The sequence below is a fragment of the Leptinotarsa decemlineata genome, unplaced genomic scaffold, assembly GCF_025532065.1.
Source record: "Leptinotarsa decemlineata unplaced genomic scaffold, Ldec_3_MD MMD2_tig00000026_RagTag_RagTag, whole genome shotgun sequence".
Lineage (NCBI taxonomy): Eukaryota > Metazoa > Arthropoda > Insecta > Coleoptera > Chrysomelidae > Leptinotarsa > Leptinotarsa decemlineata.
In genome coordinates, this window is record NW_027412539.1 from 7,324,959 (window position 1) to 7,349,944 (window position 24,986).

Below are 24,986 nucleotides of genomic sequence, written 5' to 3' on the forward strand. Positions count from 1 at the left end.
AAGTATGAATACGTTCAATAAGACAGGAAAAACATTCGTTGTTAACATGCGATGTTAACAGCGACACTTCTACCGACAGGAACTGAATGAAACGTCAAAAGAAGTAGGTACACCCTGAGCCAAAAATTAATGCTTACTGCTAACGTTGAAAGTTTCACTAAATTAATTGAGGATCAATATCATTTTAACCAAATTTCGAAAATATTTTAGAATGCAATGGTTGACCCCAAAGAGATCCAAACTAATGTTAGAACTTCAATGTTTTCTTAATGTTTTCTTTCCTTTCATTGCAACAACTGAGTATCAAGTACCTAAATCGTAAACTTTTTGAAATAATTTGAAAATTTTGTGTCTTCTGGGGATTCTGACACAATGCTGTGGTAAATGAACACATAGAGTCGAGTTTTTTTCCTTGAATTCGTGCTGTAATTTATAGCCAACTAAATAAACAACAAAAATTAAACAATGTTGCGAAATTCCAACCGCTTCAGTTGGATTAGTCACGTTTATTTATAAACATCAATTCATAGATGACTGGATCTTGGTGATGACCACAGCTAATTTTTGATTTCTCCTTATGTAAGAACTCTAGGATAACAAAGGATAACAAATTTCAATTTTCTGATTACACGATAACAATAATTGCAGAGAGTGATAGGTAGGTAATGAAATGGGCCTTAAACATTGGTTTTAAATCCGGCAAAAAATATCAAATAACCTTGTTAATTGATAAGTGTTCCACCTTGGACAGATATTTCGAAAATAATGGTGAAATCATGGATATACAATTTTTTCACTTATTCTGGAAAGTTCAAGTATTGCAAACGACAAAAACTTTTTCCTGTATTCGGATAAGTAGTCAGAAATGAACAGTGTTTTAAAATCGAAGTTGTCTGAATTGTGCATTGTCGTAGTTAGAAGTTTTTCTCAGTGAACACCTATCCATTCAATCAAAAACATTCTGCTATTCTTGTTTGTTGTGATGGAAAAACATTTGCGAATGCTTTCATAATTTCGGAGTTCATTGATTATTCTATTCGTCGCTTTGTTCTCCAATTTGTTAAAATTCACATTATTTTTTATTGCAATTTTACAAAACTAAAATTAGCAGACATATGATTCACTACTTACAATGTGGACACGGTGTGGCACACGAATCTATTGGTCCGTGAATAAATTTGCGAAACCCTTTTAAACACACGCAAAACGCAAAAAAGTGTCAAATTAGTTGTCATTTATTCAGTATGTTTTGCCAAATCAGCATGGACGGATATAGCATTCAACAATACGCGCAAATAATGAAACTCTTTCATCAAAATGGGTGTTCTGGTTCTCCTCGGGGAACTTACCGCGCGCTTCGTCCATTTTACAGTCGCCATAATCGTCCTAACGAGAGGACTATTCGCAATGTAGGTAGTGGATGAATTTGAGTCTACTGGTTCAGTAAATGATTGACCAACGTACGTCGACGAAACACAAGATCTGTCGAAAACATCGCCGCTGTCTGTGAAAGTGTGCAGGAGAATCCGAGGCAATCGATTTCCCACCGCTCACAAGAACTCCGCCTTCAACTGACCCAGGAACTGAAGGTGAACGACCATGATGTTCCAATACTTATCATTAAAAATTGTATATATGAAATAGTTAGTGATTTAACTCATCTGATAAATATGTCTTTCGAGCAAGGAATTTTTCCTGATGATTTGAAGGCAGCTATTGTAAAACCACTACATAAAAAAGGAAGTTGGTCAGACATTAATAATATCAGACCAATTCGTCTTTTGACATGAATATCAAAACTATTCGAAAACGCAATGGCCACAAGACTTAACATCTTTCTTCTCAAACTTTAATATATATTCTAGTCACCAACACGCCTATTTGAAAAAGAAATCCATTGAGACAGCTCTTGTTAATTTTAGTAATGGAATTCTGGAGACAATGGAAAGAGGGAATCTATCCTGTGGGATTTTCAGGACTTATCTAAAGCCTTTGATTGTATAGATCATGATCTTCTACTAGGCAAACTTTATAAATATGGAATTCGAGGGAACTCCTATGACTGGTTCAAGTCGTATCTAAAAAAAAGAAAGCAAATCGTAGAACTGAACTTGAAAGATACTGCAGAACAATCAGAGTCTTTGAAGACGTCTATGGGAGTTCCACAGGGTAGTATATTGGACCCAATTCCAAATTCCGCTTACATAGTTAATTATGCTGATGATATTAACCTATTGTTGACAGGTGCAAACTTACCACACATAATAAAACATGGTAGTATTGTAATAGAAAGGACAAAACACTTTTTTCTGGAGAACAAATTTATTTTAAATGATGAAAAAACAGATTGCGTCATGTTCAAAATTGATAACAGCATGGAGACATCGAAAAGCATCACTTTCAATGATTTTAGAGTGACCTGCAACACCTCTGTGAAGTTTTTAGGTAAATATATCGATGTCACCTCAAGTTGGGTAAATCAAATAGACAATCCATGCAGAAAACTTTCTTCAACTACATATGCTATGAGAATTCTCAAAAAAACCTTGACAGTGATGTTCTGATGATTGTCTACTATGCTAATTTGTACTCTACAATAAGGTTTGGTACTATCATTTGGGGCTCCAGTCATGAGCTGAACAGAGTATTTCTCTGCCAAAAAAGGGTAATCAGAATACTTTTTGGTATGAAGGTCAAAGACTCATGTAGAGGAATCTTTAAAATGAACAAATTATCAACAGTACCAGCGATATACATTTTAGAGTCATTAAAATTTTTAGTAAGTCCACCAAGCTACTTTGAAAAGCATCATAAAACACATAAGTATGGAACAAGATTTAGAAATGATTTTTTATACCCTATACATAAAAAAAACTCTATATGAAAGAAGTACTGTCTACAGTGCGATTAAATTTTTTAATTATCTCCCCCCCTCTCTGTAGAAATAAATTAATATCTATCTATATATCTTATTCAGCCTGATATATTCATCAGAGTCATGGAAAATTGGATGTTTCGAATGCGGGCATTTGAATGATGTTATATTCCACATAAAATGGCATCAATAGGTTTCTCAAACGAATAAAAAAATTCGATGATATCTCACACACATTTTGTTTTATTTGAATTTAAAGATAGAAAGCGCTTGATGAACGACCCTATACCTGTCTATTTTGAAGACCTGTCATTCGTCTCCCTTTTTGATGTATGATTCAACGTCTAAAATAGATATTTCACCACATCGTCTTCTGAAATATGAAACGAATATTGTAGAACCACCATATAATAACCCACCTGTTCTTGTTTTCAGATATGGAAGTGACCTGATGGCAGTAGAATCCTATAGTGAAAACAACTTAACGGCCAGCATTGCCACTTCTTCAGTACCGCTAGAAAGGCGAGGAGCTAGTCATTATTGGTTAGGTTTGGCGTCGTTGGATGATCTCAGAACTAATACACTCGAATCAGCCGCAGGCACTTTGGTATCTCAATATTCAGGTACATAAATTATAGCTTAATGATAGACGGTGTTGCCACCGCGAAGTTCTTAGGATATTTCAAAAAAATTCATTCCGGAGTTAGTCATTTTTGAATATATTCTAAAAAATATTTGACTAAGGGTTCAAATCAAAATGTTTCAAACCGGATTCTATGTTGAGATGCGCACATCACAAGATGAGGCCTGTGAGTTTTACTTTCCATTGAGGGACGGCAGTTGGTTAGAGAAAAAACTCATGTTTTAAAATCCAATTTTTTGATGTTTTTTTTCATAGTTTTTGATATCACTGATAGCAAAGCGATTAGTCTATAGTTATTTGGAAGATTTTTCTTGCTTTTTTTGGGAAAAGGCTGAACGCGAGCAATCTTTCAACAAGAAGGAAAATCTCTTTCTTTCAAGTACGATGATGGGCACTTCATCGGGACCAGACGCAGTAGAAAGGGACGCAATTTTTTCAACTAGTAGATTTGCTTTTTCTATGGCTGTTGTTGCAATAGAACCATCCGCTTGTTTCAGTGGTGGAATTGTAGATTTTGTAAAGTTTTGATTAACAGCTTTAGCTACCGACCAGAAGGATCCAGACCCATTGGGATTGGCAAGAAGTTTATCCCTAATTCTCTGATTGTGAAGTTCTTTGCTTTCATTTATTCTGAGTGTGCAACTGTTGCGAGCATGAACAAACCTAGTTCGGTTTTCGGCACTAGAACTGGAACTGGAAATTTCGTTAATGGTCTTGAAGATCCATCCACTCAGCAAATCTGTAATGCCAAATTTTGCACAGCTTAGATATAGTTCCAGAAGACTAGCATATTCTCCATCACGGCCAGGAATCCTGGTTGGCTCATTTATAATCCGAGTAAGTCCGCTGCTTATTGCAAGAAAATCTAGAAGTAATTTCGAATTGGTGAAAATAACTAGGTTCAATTCAATGCTGCAAAAACCCAGGCATCCGTTTTCTCCAAAAAGAAAAATGTCTTCGAACCGGCTATAATAATGTCAGGTAAGACAATTCCATTTTCTGCTTCGATAAGTTTGTTGAGCTCAAAATGGACACCAATATGTCTTGGCACAATATTAATAATAATAATAATAATAATAAATCGTCTTTATTCATCTTTGGACACATATGTAAAGAGATAACAATAATAGGTATTCGACAAAGATAAAGTGGCGAAGTGTCACCCGTGGGTGTTTTTCAACTTAATCATGGAAATACAATATTAATTTACAATTTTCTTAATTATCTTAGCTATTATATCTACGATGAGTATAATTCTATTACATTGTAAAATAATTTTGCTGTCTGAGATCTATCAAATTAATGAGTACCTTAAATTCATAAAGTGATTGACTGGTCATTATCCGATCTGTAGATGCAGAGTTCGACATTTGTTGATCATATGGAGCTGATAATAGGGATTTCAACTTTTTTTTAAAGTTCATCAGAGTATATGTACTGTAATCATGCGGAAGTTGATTATAGAACTCACAGGCGTTGTACGTGAAAGATCGCTGAAAAATAGAGGTTTTATGTTTGTACATTGCCAGTAACCCCGAGTTACGAGTGTTATAATCACTCAGATTCCCTATTTTAATTAGTTTGTCATATAGATATGTTGGTGTTCTATATTTCAGTACTTTATGAGTCATATTTAATAGGTGTAATTTTCTCATATCTAACAATATCAGTTTTCGCATTTACCGATATTTATGACTTATGTGCTCATATTTACGTATTCCGAAGGAAAGTCTAATACAAGAGTTCTGTATTTTTTGAAGTCGACTACTGTCAACACTCAGAAGAGCAGGTCCATAAATGTAGTCACAGTAAGCCAGTTTCGATAATATGAGGGATTCACATACACGAATTTTCAGATCGGAACTCATGAATTGTCTACTTGGATAAAGTTGTTTAAGTGTATTATATGAACCTCGGCAAAGTTGATTGACATGTTTTGTGAACCTCAATTCATTGTCCAACCAGATTCCGAGATTTTTTGTTTCATTTTTTATGGGAATTTTTCCCCACCCAAAATGATGTCGATTGATGTACTGGCTAGATTACGTTTGAGCTTCGGTCCGAAAAACAATGCACTGGACTTACTCGCGTTCAACTTCAGATTATGTGCTGCAGATACATTTATCAAAGAATCCAGATCCGAATATAAAGCAGCGGTAACATCGGGTTTCACTTCATTGAAAGATAAGTACAGCTGGGTATCGTCCGCGTAATGGTGTATGCGGCAGAATTTGACGAATGAATGAAAATCTGAGATGTACAAAGAAAATAACAGTGGGCCTAATATTGATCCTTGCGGAACGCCATGGCTCAAAGCAAGGGTCTCTGAGGATTCAAGGTCATGAACCACTCTCTGTGTTCTTTCCTTCAGGTAACATTCCAATAGTTTCACTGAATCAGGATGGAATCCAAAGAATTTTAATTTACTAATGAAAACCTCATGATCCATGGTATCAAATGCCTTGCTGTAATCCAACAGGATCAGACAAGTAACCTTTCCTTCATCAGTTGCCCTGAAAATATCATCGACAATATTTGTTAGAGCTGTGGTGGTGCTAAATCCTCCCCTGAAACCAGACTGAATCGGTGGTATAATATTATGTTTCATTACGTATTCATTGATTTGGTTTTATCATATCGCTGGAATTGCAAACACTGCTTCTCAAAATCTTGGAACACTCTTTCGAACCAGAAAACTGCAAAATAAAAAAATAAGAAATAATAAAAAAGTATCCAAGGCCTCGTAATATAAAAGATTTTACACAACTGAGACTGATGATATTGTTTTAAAAAAATCTGTTTTTCCGTTAACCAGCTGTCGCACCCCTATGAACGACAACCCTCAGAAGTCGAAACTTGTGCGAGCTAAGGATTAACGACGTCTTACCTTTTAACATGTGATTCCTAACACGGGTTGGACGATAGCAAGTGAAGATCGATCGTTCAGACTAGGGCTTGAACCACCGACCAACACGGCAGTCAATTCGAGTGAGTGAACAAATCACCCACGCCGAACCGCTTGGCTACCGACCGACCAACTGAGTCTCGCACACATACTCAAATATGTCTGCAGACGGTCCTGTTGAAAAGTTCAGTTCAAGAATAAATCAACAGTGATCAATAGTCAATAACGAATCAGCGAACGTTCCTATCCCTTCATTAGTAGTTGTAAAAACACGCTCTTGAAACTTCATGCACGGAAAAAGTATTCTAGATAATTGTTAAATGTAATAAAAATCAATTTGGTACACTTTTCCCGATTTCTCCAACGTTTTACGTTGAGCGCATATAGTGGGTCTCATTATAGATTGCAAAATGAGTCAGGTATCTGCCCGCATTTCCGTTAAAAATTTCTCATTAATATTATGTGTGCCAGAAATACTACGAGATACGAAAATGAAATTGAATAATTATAATCACCCCGATGAAATGTTGAGGAATAATGAAATTATCGCAGAATTTATAGAAAGGTTTGGGAATTGTCGTAAGTTTTATAGGAAAAGATTTTCACTTACTTTTTTAGAAGCCCTATCAGGCTAGCAAGTCGAATCCAGCAAAATTGCAAAAAAATACATGAATTAGTTGCTAATTAGTTGCCAAAACAACGATTTTGTTGCTCGTGCCGATCCCTAGAAATCGCAAATAATGCCTTGTATATAGCAAAAAAAATGTAAATATTTTTTTTTATTTTTTATGATCTTGCTATCATGAAACTGTTTTTTTCCTAGAATTAAAGGTATTCTAAATTTGTTGCTCACAAAAATTAAACTTGAATACACCTTGAGTAACAGCAACAAATATTTGAAACCGATCGGCCGATTTCAATTTTTTTTTTTTCAGTTTCCTCATTCTTGCTACCTTGAAACTGCTTTTCTTCGGAATGAAAAGTATTTTAAATTTATTGCTCATCAGGAGGGTACTCAAATACACCTTGAGTATCAGCAACAAAATAGGTGAAACCCATCGGTCGATTTTTCATTTTTTTTCATTTTCCTCATTCTTGCTACCTTGAAACTGCTTTTCTTTATAATGAAAAGTGTTTCAAATTTGTTGCTCGTCAGGAGGGTAGTCAAATACACCTTGAGTATCAGCAACAAAATAGTTGAAACCGATCGGCCGATTTAAATTTTTTTTTCTTTTTTCCTCGTTCTTGCTATCATGAAACTGGTTTTCCTTAGAATAAAAAGAATTTCAAATTTGTTGCTCACCAGGAGTATACTCAAATACACCTTGAGTATCAGCAACAAAATAGTTGAAACCGATCGGCCGATTTAATTTTTTTTTTCTTTTTTCCTCGTTCTTGCTATCTTGAAACTGGTTTTCCTTAGAATAAAAAGAATTTCAAATTTGTTGCTCACCAGGAGTATACTCAAATACACCTTGAGTATCAGCAACAAAATAGTTGAAACCGATCGGCCGATTTAAATTTTTTTTTCTTTTTTCCTCGTTCTTGCTATCTTGAAACTGGTTTTCCTTAGAATAAAAAGAATTTCAAATTTGTTGCTCACCAGGAGTATACTCAAATACACCTTGAGTATCAGCAACAAAATAGTTGAAACCGATCGGCCGATTTAATTTTTTTTTCTTTTTTCCTCGTTCTTGCTATCTTGAAACTGGTTTTCCTTAGAATAAAAAGAATTTCAAATTTGTTGCTCACCAGGAGTATACTCAAATACACCTTGAGTATCAGCAACAAAATAGTTGAAACCGATCGGCCGATTTAAATTTTTTTTTCTTTTTTCCTCGTTCTTGCTATCTTGAAACTGGTTTTCCTTAGAATAAAAAGAATTTCAAATTTGTTGCTCACCAGGAGTATACTCAAATACACCTTGAGTATCAGTAACAAAATAGTTGAAACTGATCGGCCGATTTTTGAATTTTTTTTCTTTTTCGTCGTTCTTGCTATCGTGAAACTGGTTTTCCTTAGAATAAAAAAAGTTTCAAATTTGTTGTTCACTAAGAGTTTACTCAAATACACCTTGAGTATCAGCAACAAAGTAGTTGAAACCGATTGGCAGATTTTTAAAAATTTTGAATCGGCCGATTTTAATTTTTTTCCATTTTTCACGTTCTTGCTATCTTGAAACTAGTTTTTCTTAGAATAAAAAGTGTTTCAAATACATCTTGAGTATCAGCAACAAAATAGTTGAAACCGATAGGCCGATTTAATTTTTTTTTTCAATTTCCTCGTTCTTGCTATCTTGATATTCAAGGTGTATTTGAGTATAATCCCGGTAAGCAACAAATTTGAAACACTTTTTATTCTAAGGAACACCAGTTTCAAGATAGCAAGAACAAGGAAAAAGAAAAATAAAATAAAAATCGGCCGATCGGTTTCAACGAATTTGTTGTTAAGTTTACTTTTGGTGAGCAAAACTTCAGAACATCTTTAATTCCAGGAAAAAACAGTTTCAAAATAGCAACATCATAAAAAATTTAAAAAAAATTATTTAAAAATTTTTCACCATATCCAAGGTTTAGCAACTAAACTGTAAAGATCAAAGGAAAAGTATATAATTTATTGAGTTACCTTGCTACCTTTATATCACGATAGCATTATTTGCGATTTCTAAGGATCGGCACGAGCAACAAAATCGTTGTTTTGGCAACTAATTAGCTACAAATTGATGTTTTTTTTTGTAATTTTGCTGGATTCGCCTTGCTAGCCTGATAGGGCTAGAGTGAGTTGTAAATCTCGTAATGATAGATTTTTTGAGCTGTGTCCAAATTCATTCAAAAATACACAAATACATACAGGGGTATGTAGATACTAAATAGGTACTTGGGTAGTGGATTTATAAAAAAAAATTACTTTGATTTAAGTGATCATCCTATTCCAAATTCAATTAAACATTTTTCATTCCCGAAAATGGGTGGTATCCACCCCCAGGGTAAAAGCAACCTCCGATACAAAATCGACTTTGAAGTGGATTGTAAATAGAACCTCAATCCAAATTTTCAAGCAAATCAGTGCTGTTTGGTAAAATTTTACAGTATCGCTATATATAGTTCATCTTCAGTGATTGAACTATTGAAGTTCTTCATAGCGTTTCGTCACTGAATCATACGCTCTCAGATTCAAAAGGTTTAACTTACTTAGCTGATCCATAGACGGCTCGTTCTCTTTCCACGTTCGCATATTGATAAACAAATTCTGGATCATCTTAAGCCAAATGTCAGAAATTGTATAAGCCTTCCTTTTTCAGTAGCAGTGCTCAGAAAGAAAGTCGCGAACTATCATGCAGATAATAACCAACACGGAGTTAAACTACATCTATGAGAAACTAATTTTATTTTGCGTTTTTATAATACGGCTGTATATAGTACGCGCCAACAAAAATGAGATTTTGATGCGCATTTAAAACCAAATTGTACCCGCCCCAGAAGATAGCTGATGTCAAAAGTACATTGGCGAAATATGACTCAAGTGGGCGGAGTCTTTCAACACAGAACGATTTTACGCGTCTGCGCTGACACATTTCAGTTGACGCGCACAATAACAAATTGGTATATGGAACTCTTCATATTGCAGTTTTTAATTGAAAACATCTACAACAATATTTCCAATCTCAAGAAATGTATATATTCAATGATTTTTCTACTGTTTGCAGGTTTCTGGTCCCTTGACCAGCCCGATCCAAGTAACGGAGAATGCGTCGACGTAATCGTTACCGAAGAATCTCAATCATGGCAGCTCACTACTTGCGAAAGCCTGCAGCCCTTCATGTGTCGCGCGAAAGCCTGCCCAACCGGATCATACCATTGTTCCAACGGCAAATGTATCAACGAAAAATTCCTTTGCGACAAGCAAGACGACTGCGGAGATGGTTCTGATGAATTGAATTGCCCCCTAAACTGCAATTACTACCTAGCCAGTAGCGGGGACGTTGTTGAAAGCCCCTACTACCCACACAAATACGCGCCACTGACCAACTGCAAATGGACATTGGAGGGACCACAAGGCCACAACATCCTTCTTCAATTCCAGGAGTTTGAAACAGAGAAAATTTTTGATACAGTTCAGATACTAGCTGGGGGAAGGACCGAAGATACCTCCATAAACCTGGCTACGCTGTCAGGGAAGCAAGACTTAACGAACAGGTCATTTGTGTCAGGATCAAATTTCATGATCATCAAGTTCAGCACTGATGCTTCGGTTGAAAGGAAAGGTTTCAGGGCATCTTGGAAAACGGAGCCCCAAACCTGTGGGGGTACACTCAGGGCTACCCCTCAGGGACAAGTTCTAACATCTCCTGGGTATCCTGAACAGTACCCTGGTGGTTTGGAATGTTTGTATATAGTACAAGCTCATGGCGGAAAAATTATTACTTTGGAAGTAGATGATCTGGATCTTGACGAAACACGCGATCTTATTTTGGTTAGAGACGGAGATTCACCCAAAAATAAACCAATAGCGAGATTAACTGGAAAAGGGGAAAGTAACCAGAAAGTGATCATGTCAACGGGTAGTCAGTTGTATCTGTATTTCAAAACAAGATTAGGCGATTCCAGACGAGGTTTCAGAATCAGATATACACAAGGTATGTGATTTTTTATTAAACATATAAAACCTGGTATTGATATGGTGGAAACCTTTGAAAAGTATATATTTCTTCTCAAGAGACGGTCAGAAAAAAATAATTAATACCTCCAATATCTACTATTTGATATATTTGTTGTAAACCCTCCAAAATAGACACATTAGTCCAAACAATTCACAGAAATATTATGGTCCATTTTGGATACCTTATACCCTAATCCATGTATATGGGTATATTTGGAGTCGTGACAGTCGAAAAACTTTTAGGGGACAAAAAAGTCTTTCTGTGAAAATAAAAAATGTGAAAGTCTTTCAAATAAAAGAAGAAAGCAATGGATTTCGAAATGAACACTTCACAAAGATGTGCAAATCATGCAAAAAAGTTACTTTCAGACACAAACTGGAAGACAAAGGATCTCTCGAAACAACTACTCATATACACATTTAATCATACAAAAGAAAAAATACTTTCGAAACAAACTACTTTTATGTGAACGTTGAATTATACAAAAAACATTTTTTTCTATTCAGTTTGTAACATTTTTTTTCTATTCACTTTGTACTCCTAACGTTCGTTATGGAATTGAATCAGATAGCATTCACAGGATTGCTACACAATATAGTATACGAAAGAAGTGAAATTTACATGGAACACTGTCATTCAGAATGGCGGAGAATGGCGGATCGGAATAAGACACTTGCTTTACTGCCTATTCAGCACCAATCTTGATAACATTAGAAGACGATGCACTCAATTCACTCATAACATTACGACTGTATCTCTACTCATTCTATCGATGACAGTACGTAATTGCTTATTTGATTTAATCCCAGCCATAGGAATCTTGTTTGAACTGAAAATTTAAATAAAAAATCATTTCCTAAAAAATAGTCTCTCCATAAAATATACTCCTTTCAATTTAAAGAAAAGTATTTGTATCGAATATACATTAAAATAAAGTGTAAACTGCAATTAATGCAAAAAGATGGTGTCTAGAATTATAATCGTGGAATGATTCATAGTGATTGAATTATCTCTAATATCACAAGAAACATTAAATTTTCATGAATTCAAACTATGCATTCAGAATACAATTTCAACGAAACAATGAATATTGAATAAAAACACATGTTCAATAAATAAGCAAACAGTAAGAAGTGAATTATCCAAATTGAATTAGAATATCAACATCTATTTGTATTACTCTGGGTGTAAAAGTATTTCTAAGAAAAATCATATGATCATGTAAGTACGTTATTTCAATTCAATTAAAACTCTTCGATTTAATTTTGTGTTTTTAAGGAGTTATAGATTTTTAGTCTCTCAGAAATTATGTTTTATATTATCCTCCGCCACGATAAATCCATTTTTATATGTTCCAAGTATGATAATTCATATATGCATTCAGTAGTCTTATTTTGTATAAATTTCAAATGTTTTTTTGTGGAAATATACATATTTTGAAAAAATAAGGAGGAGTATTGTTGACTTTGAATGTTGAGTAGAATAACAATAGGGAGTGACGCTTTTTTAAAATAATTTTAATATGTTTCATCCAAAGATATTTTTATCAATAACAATAAGATAAAATAAATTAACAGGGTCTCTCAGTCAAAAAATTAAAAATCAAACTCTGCTTTACTAAGCCAAGCTTTCGCTTCTAATGGGAAGCTTCTTCAGGGCAGTAAAAATGAGTAAAAAACAATAAATTGAACATATAAATTGACGAGAAAGTTATACATGTATAGGATTTTTTGTGGGTTTGACAAATGTCATACCTTCACATTATGTGAAGTAGAATATTCTCATTTAGTTTTCGGTTTCACTAGTAGAAAGATACCACGTAAACAATCTTCAAAAAGGTCAATTCTAGTCTATTGGAAAAAAAATTTGAAGCGATTTTTATTTACTGTGCGAAGCGTAACTTTCACGAGACCGAAATGATTTTCAATGAACGTTTTCCGAATCGTCCTATCATTTGAAAAAGCTAATGTTTTAGCGAAACATGTTATGATTATTTTCAATAAAGTTAGTGGAGATCAAATCGTTTAAGTGTAGTTTGTGAAAAATATTTGAGGGAACTTGTATCCAAATTCACAACGTGTACCTACATAACAAAAAGCCCCCAGGTCATCCGTCCATTCCGAAAAAACAGCAAGTGCAAATAATTGTTGAGATGGTAGTAAATCCTGAACAGTCTACTTATTCCGCCGCGAATATTTGTGAGATCTATTCTTCTACTGTGTGGAGACTTTTGAAGAGGAATAGATATCATCTATACAAAATTTAAATGGTACACCAATTAACTGAAGATGACCCTGATCGAAGAACAGAATTCTGCGAAATCATGACGGAAACCATTGCAAGGCATCCTACCTATCTCCACAATATTTGTTTTAGTGACGAAAGTACATTTATTTTAAACAGCAATGTTCATAAATAAAACTGCCGTTATTGGAGTGACACCAACCCTACGTTTTCCGGGAAACACATTCCCAATATCCAGAAAAAATTAACATTTGGGCAGGAATATTGGGAAACCATATTGTAGGACCTCTATTTATTGATCAAAATTCAACAGGGGAACTGTATTTGAATATGCTGAAACCTACTGTTGACCCTCTCATCACTGAAATCGTTGAAGCGAATCCTAATGAATTCGATATGAATATTGTATTCCAACAAGATGAAGCACCACCGCCTTACTCCAGACAAGTAAGAAACTATATGGATACTACTTTTCCCGGGCGTTGGATTGGCCGTTGAGGTCCTACAGAATGACCAGCCCGCTCACCAGATTTGACACCTTTGGACTTTTTTATGGGGCTATTTGAAGCAAAAGGTGTACGAAACTGAACCTACTTCAATATTCGTAATATGGCAGAGAATAATAAATATTTGTAGAGGTATTGACGTTACTGTGTTCGAAAATGTTCGGCGTGAAATATCGGATAGACTGTTCATATGTTAAGAAGTTCAAGGCAACCATTTCGAACATCTTATTAGGTAGTTATTATTACCTCATATTAGGTAGTTGAATGTCAATGTATTCAGGCAATTATTAAAAGTTTCGCCATTTTGTAGTAGTTGAAGATATTTACATTATATTCTAGGGTTGTGAATCATTTGTCAGGAGCTTCAAAAAAATGTATCACAAGACTCTCTTTTCCATTTAATTTTTTTCCCAGATAACGCCCAGTCGCCATCTTGAAAGTTTCATCTGTCAATTTCACTACAAAATGAAGTATTCATGCATTAATTTCATTATCCCAAGTTTCAATTTTTTGAGTTGACCCGTTCAAAAAATAAAAGGGAAGGAACATAAAGAAATGCACTGTATATAAGTCTTTGACAAGACTTTTGAACTTTTCGTACTTTTGAATGCGATTTTTGATACATATTAGGACCGGCAACGCAGTAGGTGAATTCAAAAATAGATAATACTAATGATTCACACAGAAGCAGTTTTATATCCTGGTCATTTATTTTGCTAGTATCGTTATTGAATCTTCATTTGAATGAAGAAGTTGATAAATTTCATCTAGTGTTAAAATAACTCCAAACCCATTTGATTTTCAGGCTGCAAAGCAACAATTATAGCAAAGAACGGCACCCTAACCTCTCCAGCATATGGCCTAGAAAACTACCCAAGCAACCAAGAGTGTCTATACAAGATCAGAAATCCAGGTGGACAACCCTTGTCTCTGAACTTCGGGAACTTTGATGTTGATAGTTCGGATTTCGTTCAAGTATACGATGGTTCCACGACGAGCGGTCTACGACTTCACTCCGGAAACGGTTTTACAACAGCGACAAAACCCAAAATCACCCTCACAGCATCTAGTGGTGAAATGTTAGTGAGGTTCGTGACTGACGCTTTGCACAGCAGCAAGGGATGGGAGGCTACTTTCTCGGCTGGTGAGTTTTAGATTGAAAATAGGATTACATATGACTCGCTATTTTAGCTAGGATATCAAGAAAGGCATCCCTTTGAATTTCACGTCATTTCAAAACACATCCTGATTTTTTGACGTCATGGAAAGTGCATATCTAGAACATCGCCGCGTCATTTGAGTTTTTGTTTTTATTTTTTGTCAATTTAGGTATATAAAAAGTAGTTTTGTTCGCAGATTCATGGTATAAATGTATACTTATTCCATAATCATATTTTGTAATCATGCCACTTTTTCCACTGTCTCTTTCCTCAATATTCACGCTCTAATTTGAACCGTCTTGTTGTTTCAGTCAATGCATGGTATCGTATATGTACCTACTGCTTTCGAATGCCTCGTATGTTCTTATCAACTTCTCTATAGTATATTTATATACCTTCCCTTGTTTTCGCGCTTGACTTAGATCAACATCACGCAAACCACGTTGTCGGACTTATCAGTGACATTTCGTAAGCCCAATTGCTTTGTTAGGTTCGCTATAAATGTGACATTGCTTCTCTCTTCAAGTTTCTCTGCCACAAATAAACAGTCCATACTATAGAACCAGTCTTTCAACGTGAACGATCAGTGGTTTATTTCTTCTTCTTGGTACCTGGATATGCAAACTAAGTTTTTTATCTCTTTGGTCAGTCACCAAGGAGCCAACTCTTTGTAGTTTATAGATTCCTCCGTTCTTTTGGGGTTCATATACCTAACCATTCAGTATCCTCGTTGGAACTTTGTGTGCTTGGCATTCCACGCCAGCCTCTTCTTCAGTTACTGGTTAATGGAGAATGTTCCTCCTGACGAAAATCAAGTAGTTTTCATAAAAGAGCTCTAAAACAACGCATTTTAAACTTATCATTTCAGCCTTTTTCTTTAAAAAATTATTTAAATACTTAAAAAAGAGGAATGAAATAATGCATTCAACATTTAAAGGGATTCGTTTCTATTTCACCATTTGGCATCATCTGTTATAGCTAATAAAGGACAATGAATCTGTTACCTATATGAGACAAACAAAGCTGACATATTTCAGAGGCGTGCTGTTCTGTTTACTTATGTTCCGAGTTCCGAGACATTCTGTGACATATGAAATTTTGTGCACCTAACCTATCTTCCTTTTTCTTCCTTCTTCTTCCTAAACTCCGATGTAGCATTCTAGAGGCGCTGTTGCCAATATGTGAATTAGAAACAAATACCTTTAAAAATTGAAACCCACCATTTGAAACATCAATTTGAATACTTTTCGGAAGTAAATTTGAAAAACTCATGAATTAAACTACGAACTCCCTGTGAATTCTTTCTTCGAGCAGCAAATGTCACATCGTTTGTACCACTTTTACATGTCACGGCATTCGTGCACACTTCTTGCTGTTTGTTTTTTACAGGGGAAGGCTCTACGAGGTCCGGCTATCAAATAACGAGACTGGTTACGAAAAAGGGTTTTATTACAAAAATTATTTTACGTTCAAATGCTCCCCAAATTCCTCCCCCCCTCCCTTTCGCCACACACCTTTCGATATGTTTCTTCCATTGATCGAAGCAATGCTGGAGGTCTTCTTTGGTGAGAGCCTTTAGGAGCTCAGCCGTTTTTTGCTTTACCGCTTCCATCGATTCAAATCGGGTCCCTTTCAAAGCAGATTTTATCTTCGGAAACAAAAAAAGTCTCACGGTGCCAAGTCTGGCGAGTACGGCGCGTGTTTGAGCACTGGAGTGCGTTTATCGAGCAAATACCGCTTCACGGATAGCGCATTATGGGCAAGTGCCTTGTCCGGGTGCAATATCCACGAATTGTTCTTCCACAACTCGAGCCGTTTCTTACGAACTCATTCTCGGAGTGTTGCCAAAAATAACAAATAGTAAGTCTGGGTAACAGTCTGACTCTCTGGAACCCATTCAGCCATCACAATACCGTTAATTATTGTCGAGAAAAACGATCAATTATTCTTTGAATTTTGCGTTCGTTTCAAAATGCTACTGCACAAACACGAAAACGTGTTTCGGTACGTGAATAGAGAAGATTTCCAGATACCCAATGCACTACTCGTTTTTTTCCCTACCCTTCTAGGCCGCCTTTTGGGCGCGCAGTCTCGTTATTTAGTAGCCGGACCTCGTATCTTCTTTTAAGGATTGGTGATTTCTGTTTTCTTTCAGCTGTTGGCGATATTACGTCTGTCTTTGAATAGATGTTGTTTCTCCCCTTTCGCTATATTCCAAGAGCATGTTGTTTCTCCTCTTGATTTTGTTGGTCCCTGCGGCAAATAATATAAGACCTTGCTCATTTCTAATAGTTTCATCAGCAGATTCCACAGCTTTACGCAATTTTGGCAAATTTTTATTTACAATTCAGATTCCCATGAGATATATGTGATTTGTGTGAGCTTGTACACGTTTTCCTAAGTTGTTACTCAGGATAAGGTTATCTTCCGGAAACAATTTTTACAGCTTCAAAAATTAACTCAGTTATGAATACAGTATATATAACTCTTGCAATAGGCGTGACAATAATCCATTACCATTTTCGAAGTCATGAAATATCATCTTCAAATTATACAAAACTAAAATTTCATCATTAATCACTGGACATATACAAAATTCTTGAATTTATTGTAACAAAAACTTCCAAGGATATGTTTTTCAGAAAAATCCTTATTGTGTTCAATGAATAAATTTCAAAGTTTGAAGGTGAGGGGTATTATGGCCTCCCTATGTCTAAAATATCAAAGAAAACAGCAGACATTTCAATTTTCACAAGCACATTCACCTACACATTTCAATAAATACTTTTTCAAACAAACAGAAAATTCTTCTCACTTCTACTCTTTATATCTTATACTTGTTTGCTCCTGTATCATTTCAAACTGTGGAGACTGAATGAGCTGCAATATCTTGTTTGTTTTTTCGTTTCTCTCTGACATTTATATTTCTTTAAGCTTTACTATAAGGGCTAAATATTGTTTGTTGAAAATTCATCATGTTTTAATTGTTTAAAAGAAAAAAAGGTGAATTTTGGTATGATATTAGTATGAGTACCTCTCACTATCTCTCTCTCTCTCTCTGGCAATGATATATCATTGATATTGTATTGGCTTTGGTGTTAATTAAATTAATCATTCATAATATCCCGTTATCTTCTATACAGATGTACCATTAGTCATTAAATTTTCTCACAAATTGAAATATGTGTTGTGAATGGGTGAGGTTTTCACCACTGATCTATGGATAAAAGGGAGAATCTTTGAGAGGATTCAATGAAGATATTCAGATATACATTGAGATACTCAAATACCTATTTTTTGTTTTTAGATTGTCCTCCACTCCAACCAGGAATAGGAGCCCTGGCCTCAAGCAGAGACACTGCTTTTGGCACAGTCGTCACCTTTAGCTGTCCAACAGGACAAGAATTTGCAACTGGACGCAATCGAATCACCACGCAATGTATGCCAGGCGGTAATTGGTCAGTCAGCTACATACCAAAGTGCCAGGAAGTTTATTGTGGCCCCGTACCCCAAATCGACAATGGGTTCTCTATAGGATCTACAAATGTTACCTACAGGGGACAGGCTATGTACCAGTGCTATGCCGGCTTTGCTTTTCCAACTGGCCAACCTATTGAGCGGATATCATGTTTATCTGATGGGCGATGGGAAAAGAAACCAAATTGCCTTGGTAAGGAAAGCAAAATAGCTAGCAAAGTGAATATTGATTCAGTTTTTAAGATAATGGGATTTTTAGAGCTGCGAAAAATGTTTTCCAAACTATAATTGATGTTCAGTTGCCCAAACAAGTTTTCATTTACGAACTTTAAATTATTTTACTGATGTTTTCATTTGTACCCTGAACTTTTAATTTTTTTATTTTTGATATCTACACAATTGAAAGATTCACGAGAGTCAAATCGAATTGTAGCACTTCTTCACAATGACATTTTTATTTACAATACCTTTTCAGAAAAAATGAAACGAATATAGAATTTGAAAACAAAGGTTTTCAACCGGACCGGAATCACGATCAGAGCGAACAAACTCGGTGCTAGTAGGCCGTGGTCGAATGGAACCTGAAATACCAAACGTTTCATCTGTTAATGCGGCAGACATCATCAGTGATACGCGTGTTGACTGCGTAGGTGAAAGCTATATCTAGCCTACTAGCCCGGATTTTGTTCTACTTAAAAAAATTTTAATCTCATATGTAAAATAATCTTGAATCATTAATGAAAACATAATTATATCATATTGCCTTCTTTATTCAAATGAATTATTGTGCATTTCTTTCATATACAGACCTTTTTTAGCTGACCCCATTATCGCTAGATCGGAAATTGTAAGACCAACTAATAATGTGACAAATAAAGCTTGATGAAGTTTTCGTGCTGTTTCATATTTTTTATGATCTGGTATGAACCAATTTTCAGCGTCAGTTGTAAAATTTCGTTAATTGCAGTCTATTTTTTCCCTTTCTTATTAAATGAACATTTAGTTTTTTTATCAACTTTTGGAAGCACTATCATCAATTTAGTCATGTAATTTCGTCGTTTCTCTTCGAAAGAGCATTATCAAAGTTAGGTAAAGATGTTTCAACAAAGTTGAGAAAACTTTCATCGATTCCAAATAATAATAATAATAATCTTTATTAATTCCAAGGAACTAGAATGTTTATAACAGGGATAAAATTTAAAATAATGATTAAATAAATTATTTCAATATTGAATATCAGTTACATATACCTACAGCACATAAATACAAACACAAATATACATATATATATATATATATATATATATATATATATATATATATATATATATATATATATATATATATATATACGTTAGTCCTCAGCTCACACAAGTTTCTCAACTTCTGAGAGTTGCCGTTCGTATGGGGGCGGCAGCTGATTAACGGAAAAACAGATTTACATATACACACATACATATATAAATATATACATTTTTGAATTATAATGGTAATTAAAAACAAAAAATGTAATATGGAGATCAGAATTTCAATTAGAGGAAGAAAGTAAAAACTTTTTCAATTCCGATTTAAATTTTTTTTTGATTCATTTTTAATTTTTCTGGAAGATTATTATATATTTTAATGGACAAGTTAGACAGCTTCCAAGGGACCAAAAAAAAAGACGAGATCCCAACTGTCCTTCCTGTAACAGAGGATCAAGAGAAAAAATGAAAACAGTTCTCATTATAGCATAGCACGTACTCTCTGCCTGCACCGCCACGAAACGGATCAGGTGTTCAAACGTTCGGCAAAGTCCCACTGTTATCAGATACCCTGGAAGATTACTCTCTAAATAAATCGGCTTCGTTAGGACTCTATCACACGAGAAGCTTCACATCTCTCGCTCCTATACGGAAGTGTTTATCACTCCTACCTACCGCCCATTCACACCGGGTGCCTTTTCAGTTCCTGGCTCCTTGAGGTCAGTCGTAGAAAAGGGATCGCACATGAACTGTTGCCATATACCTTCTCTACCGTCGATACAAACTCGACGACAAAAACGTCAACGGGCAAGAATGGGATAGATAAAGTTGCGAAATCTACGTTGAGCACCTTGCAGAGTTTCATCCAACTTTTGGTCCTTATAAATTTCGACACTTCTATCCCAAAAACCGGGTCAGTTGCAGACAGCACTAATTAACAGCTTCACATCGTAATCTATCATGATAAATAGAAGACCCTTTTGTATTTTGAGGAGGAGACGTGGCTCTACGACTCGAGGGGCAGCAGACGTGAGATCTCTCGTCTTCCGAAACGTGGCGGCTCCCGCTCTTCATCTGAAAGCTCCATAAGACTCGTTGCATTTTGGCGTTAAGAGCCTTCCTCTCTCTTGAGAGCGATAGACGTGAAGCTGCCCGTGTGAAAGCGCGTTTAAGAAGCTGGATTTATTTGGTCGAATTTGAATAGGTGCAAGCAACAATAAACCCTCTCGGGTTGCAGAGCAGAATTGAATATACCCATTGATTTCAGACCTGTTTACCTCAATACATGGCAGAATTTGTGATGATAATTGTTTTTCAAATAACACTCCAGATTCTTAAGAGATATTTTACGCGGAATTGGATGGTTGGATTCTGTTGAAGCTTTTTCGAAGAGAAACGTTTAGAAATACATGTATTATGATACAACGCTGAATAGTAGTTGTTTTGGCTACTGAAAGTGATTGAAATATTAAAACTTCGTATTTCAATAAAAGTTTAATATGGAAGCCAAAGAACAAACCGTCGCAGTGAAACTAGATCATAACGAACATTTTGCAAATATCCCAAAAATGGATACTGATAATCAAGATCTGAAAAAAAAATTATAGTTTCCCAAATAGGCAACCTTTTGTCTGATTCAACCAACTTTGTGAGTGTCACCATTTTCGGGATATTTTTTTCTGTTAGTTGTTCTTATATCTTACTGCTTTATTTTTTGTTACACTATATAACAATAACAATAAATTTTTGTAGCATCTCAATGTGCTGCATTACCTGATGTGCCACACGCAAACGTTACTGTTTTGAATGGATTGGGACGATCATATGGCACCATAGTAAGATACGAATGTCAGCCAGGCTACATAAGAAGTGGACCTCCAGTAATTCTATGTATGAGCAATGGGACTTGGTCTGGAAATGTCCCTATATGTTCAAGTAAGAAATCAACTTTTGAAACTTCAAATTAAAATGTAAACTTTTGCTTCATCATAAAACCGTTTGATTGTTAAAAATTCCAGGAGCCCAATGTCCAGAATTCCCAGAAATAAACAACGGATTCATCACCGACCTATCCAGACAATATTTCTTCAATGATGAAGCCAGAGTTCAATGCTTCAAAGGGTACAAACTGATGGGCAACAGCATCTTACGATGCGGTGAGAACCAACTCTTCAACAACCCACCCAAATGCGAGGACATCAATGAATGCATCAGCAGCCAATGTGATGTGGCTTCTACTGAGTGTGTTAATGCACCAGGATCATTTCACTGTAAATGCCGGAAGGGATTCGAAACAACGAATGAGTGTCGACCCGTGGGCGATTTGGGATTGATTAACGGGGGGATCCCCGACGAGTCCATAAGCGTTTCCGGTAGTGAGGCTGGATATGACAAAACGGTAATAATCATTCACTGCATATGATACAATTCTGTTCAATATGTTTCGTCGTAGCTTTATTAGTCGTAGCTTTGATAGCTCTCCTAGTCCTAGAGAATAGTAAATTATTCAAGGACCGAGAAACATGTCTGTTAGGTTCTTATGAATGAAGTATATTGCCGAAAGCCGAAGAGATTGTCGATACTATACTTTCTCCATAACTTATATCAGAATTATTTCAAAATAAAATTCATTATTAAAATACATTACGAACGAGAGTAACAAAAAGCAACCAAAAATAATCATTCAAACATATTCCTATTCTCGATATTTAATAATTATTTGTGAACTGAGTGGACAAGAAAAAAACAAAACTGCAATCAGTGTGAACTAGATCCAAGCCAAGATTCTGCTGCTGCTTCACGTAGCTCCTTACTATGACGCATGACGCTCATTTTATTATTAGGAGCTATCTGGTGAAGTACACTCATTTTCACTTTCTAAGTCCATGTTCTCATTGTTTTTTTTTTGTTAGAGACCATATAAGAAATATAAAGCTTACTTTCGAGTGAAAACAATTAAAAAACAACTGTAAATTAATTTACTCTTCTGTCTCGAAGGTAGTATATTATGAAACAGGTCAACTGTCATTGATACTTGCGCATTTTATGCTTCTTTCAATAGTCACAGAATAAAACCTTTTTCAAAATTTTTACATTTTGTATAACACCCTCCTTTATTCGCCATGTTATATGAATAACAACAAAAATTTTTAACATTTTCTTTGAATTTCAACTCTTCTTGTGGTAAGGGTTTTAAATTCCTTGCCCACTTTGAAAATTAAAATTACTATTGTGAGTGAAATTATTCATCATTTTTTTCATTCATTGTATTGTGTAGCATTTCCACTGAAGGATATCCATTCCAGATTGAAATGTGAATGTTTAGTATACTACAAAAAACAGAAAGAGAGAGTTAATTCTGTATTATTCAACATTCCTATGAGAACCAATGGTTTTTTCTAAATGTATTCTTTCTTCTCGTTGGTATCTAAATGAAAACAAAATATCTGTCATTCTTTCACACAATTCCTCAAATGACTATCATGTATTTTTTCATCAATTTTTACTTCAGAAGTTTTCAATTTATCATATAGTCAGGCTCACTGAATGAAGAAATAGAGAGATCAAAAGAGTATTCTCTAAATGATAAACTCTTCATAAAATACTTTCTTCATAGTAAATCTTCCATTATGGAAATTTCTATAAACAAATAATTTTCTACCAAAAATAAGCCACAGACGTTTACTACAACAATCAGAAATGTTGATTCCACACAATTTTTCAGTGAAATGAAACTCTGGGTTTCGGGTTTATTTTTAACGAGATTGTCAACATGTACCTCCTCACATTTTGTTTCAATTATTTCCATTAAGTCTATCACAATATTCTTTGGGAAGTCGAAACACCATTTTACTATTCCATCTATTCCAGATGGTTCGTCTGAATAATGGCGTTGGATGGTGTGGCAGTGCCATTGATGCTGGATCCAACTGGGTAGTCATCGACCTGAGAGCTCCAACAATCATTAGAGGATTCAGAACCGCTGCTGTTACAAGACTAGATGGAAATATTGCATTCACTTCAGCAGTACGTATCCAGTACACTGACGACCTAACAGATGTTTTTAAAGACTACAGAAACCCCGACGGCCTGGCAGTGGAGTTCACCATCGAGAAACCCACACTTTCCATTCTAAACCTTCCTGTGCCAATCGAAGCACAGTACGTCAAGTTCAAAATACAAGATTACATAGGAGCTCCGTGCTTGAAGCTGGAAATTATGGGCTGTACTAGACTGGAGTGTTCCGATATCAACGAATGCGCTGATAACAATGGCGGGTGCCAACAGAAATGTATCAACAGCGCTGGCGACTATTCTTGTAGCTGCAACGTTGGTTTTGAGCTATATACCAAAAATGGTACCGCTGCCTACTTCATTGAAAAGTCCGAAACCGGAGTCCGCATTGGAGATGTTTATAACATCAACAAATCCTGTGTACCTGTTATGTGTCCAAGTTTGAACTCTCCTGAAAATGGGGTTATTTTGTCAACAAGAGAGAAATACCATTTTGGAGATTTGGTGAGGTTCCAGTGTGATTTTGGCTACGTTATGACGGGTTCTTCCTCGTTGCTTTGTACATCCACTGGGGTATGGAATGGTACAGTACCGGAATGCAAATGTGAGTTATTTTTTTCAAATAGCAGAAAAGCAACTGTCAATTCGGACAAAATTAACATGAAAATTCATCATTTTTGATACTTTCTGATAAGAAAATCAATAATATCACATCAATTTTCATCAGACGATGCTACCAACTCTTTTGTGAAAAAGGATTTTTCGACATATCATTTAAATATTGTGAATTCAAGTAGTTCAGACGTCCACTGTCTATTATGATAAAATGTGATTTGAAATATCTGAAAGAACAAATAAAACTGAAAATTGAAATTAATAGATATAATAACAATTATAGTAAGCAATGGAACGTGAAATGAAATTACAATAAAATAAAAATAGACAACAAATTAAAAATTGAACAATCAGGAATGAAATAAATAATCAAAAAAGATTTTAAAGTTACCTCACGACGTTTCGATCAGGTGATGACATCACCCAAAGACTATTGTGAATAGTGACAATGGAAACGTCGTGAAGAAACTTGGTTTTTGAATCTTTTTTAAGTTTTTATTTAATTTTTGATTGTTCAATTTCAAGACCGAACTAGTAAAATTCACCATGAAACATTGTCAATCACTTTCAAATTAATGTACATTATTTATATATTTTTTAAATTTTCACGCAATTAGGTACACCAATATAATTCAAAAATTGA

At 35.2% G+C, this 24,986-nt stretch overlaps 1 protein-coding gene across 2 annotated transcripts in view; it reads left to right on the plus strand.

Moving 5' to 3' along the window:
- Positions 1-24,986, plus strand: part of uif (sushi, von Willebrand factor type A, EGF and pentraxin domain-containing protein uif) — a 152,048-nt gene that overhangs the window by 80,521 nt on the left and 46,541 nt on the right. For both annotated transcript variants that reach the window (XM_074171664.1, XM_074171665.1), the window contains exons 5-11: positions 3,311-3,498; positions 10,130-11,059; positions 14,639-14,977; positions 18,301-18,663; positions 21,467-21,649; positions 21,733-22,112; positions 23,585-24,332. In XM_074171664.1, the coding sequence (XP_074027765.1) occupies positions 3,311-3,498; positions 10,130-11,059; positions 14,639-14,977; positions 18,301-18,663; positions 21,467-21,649; positions 21,733-22,112; positions 23,585-24,332 (3,131 nt within the window). The remainder of the gene's footprint in view (positions 1-3,310; positions 3,499-10,129; positions 11,060-14,638; positions 14,978-18,300; positions 18,664-21,466; positions 21,650-21,732; positions 22,113-23,584; positions 24,333-24,986) is intronic.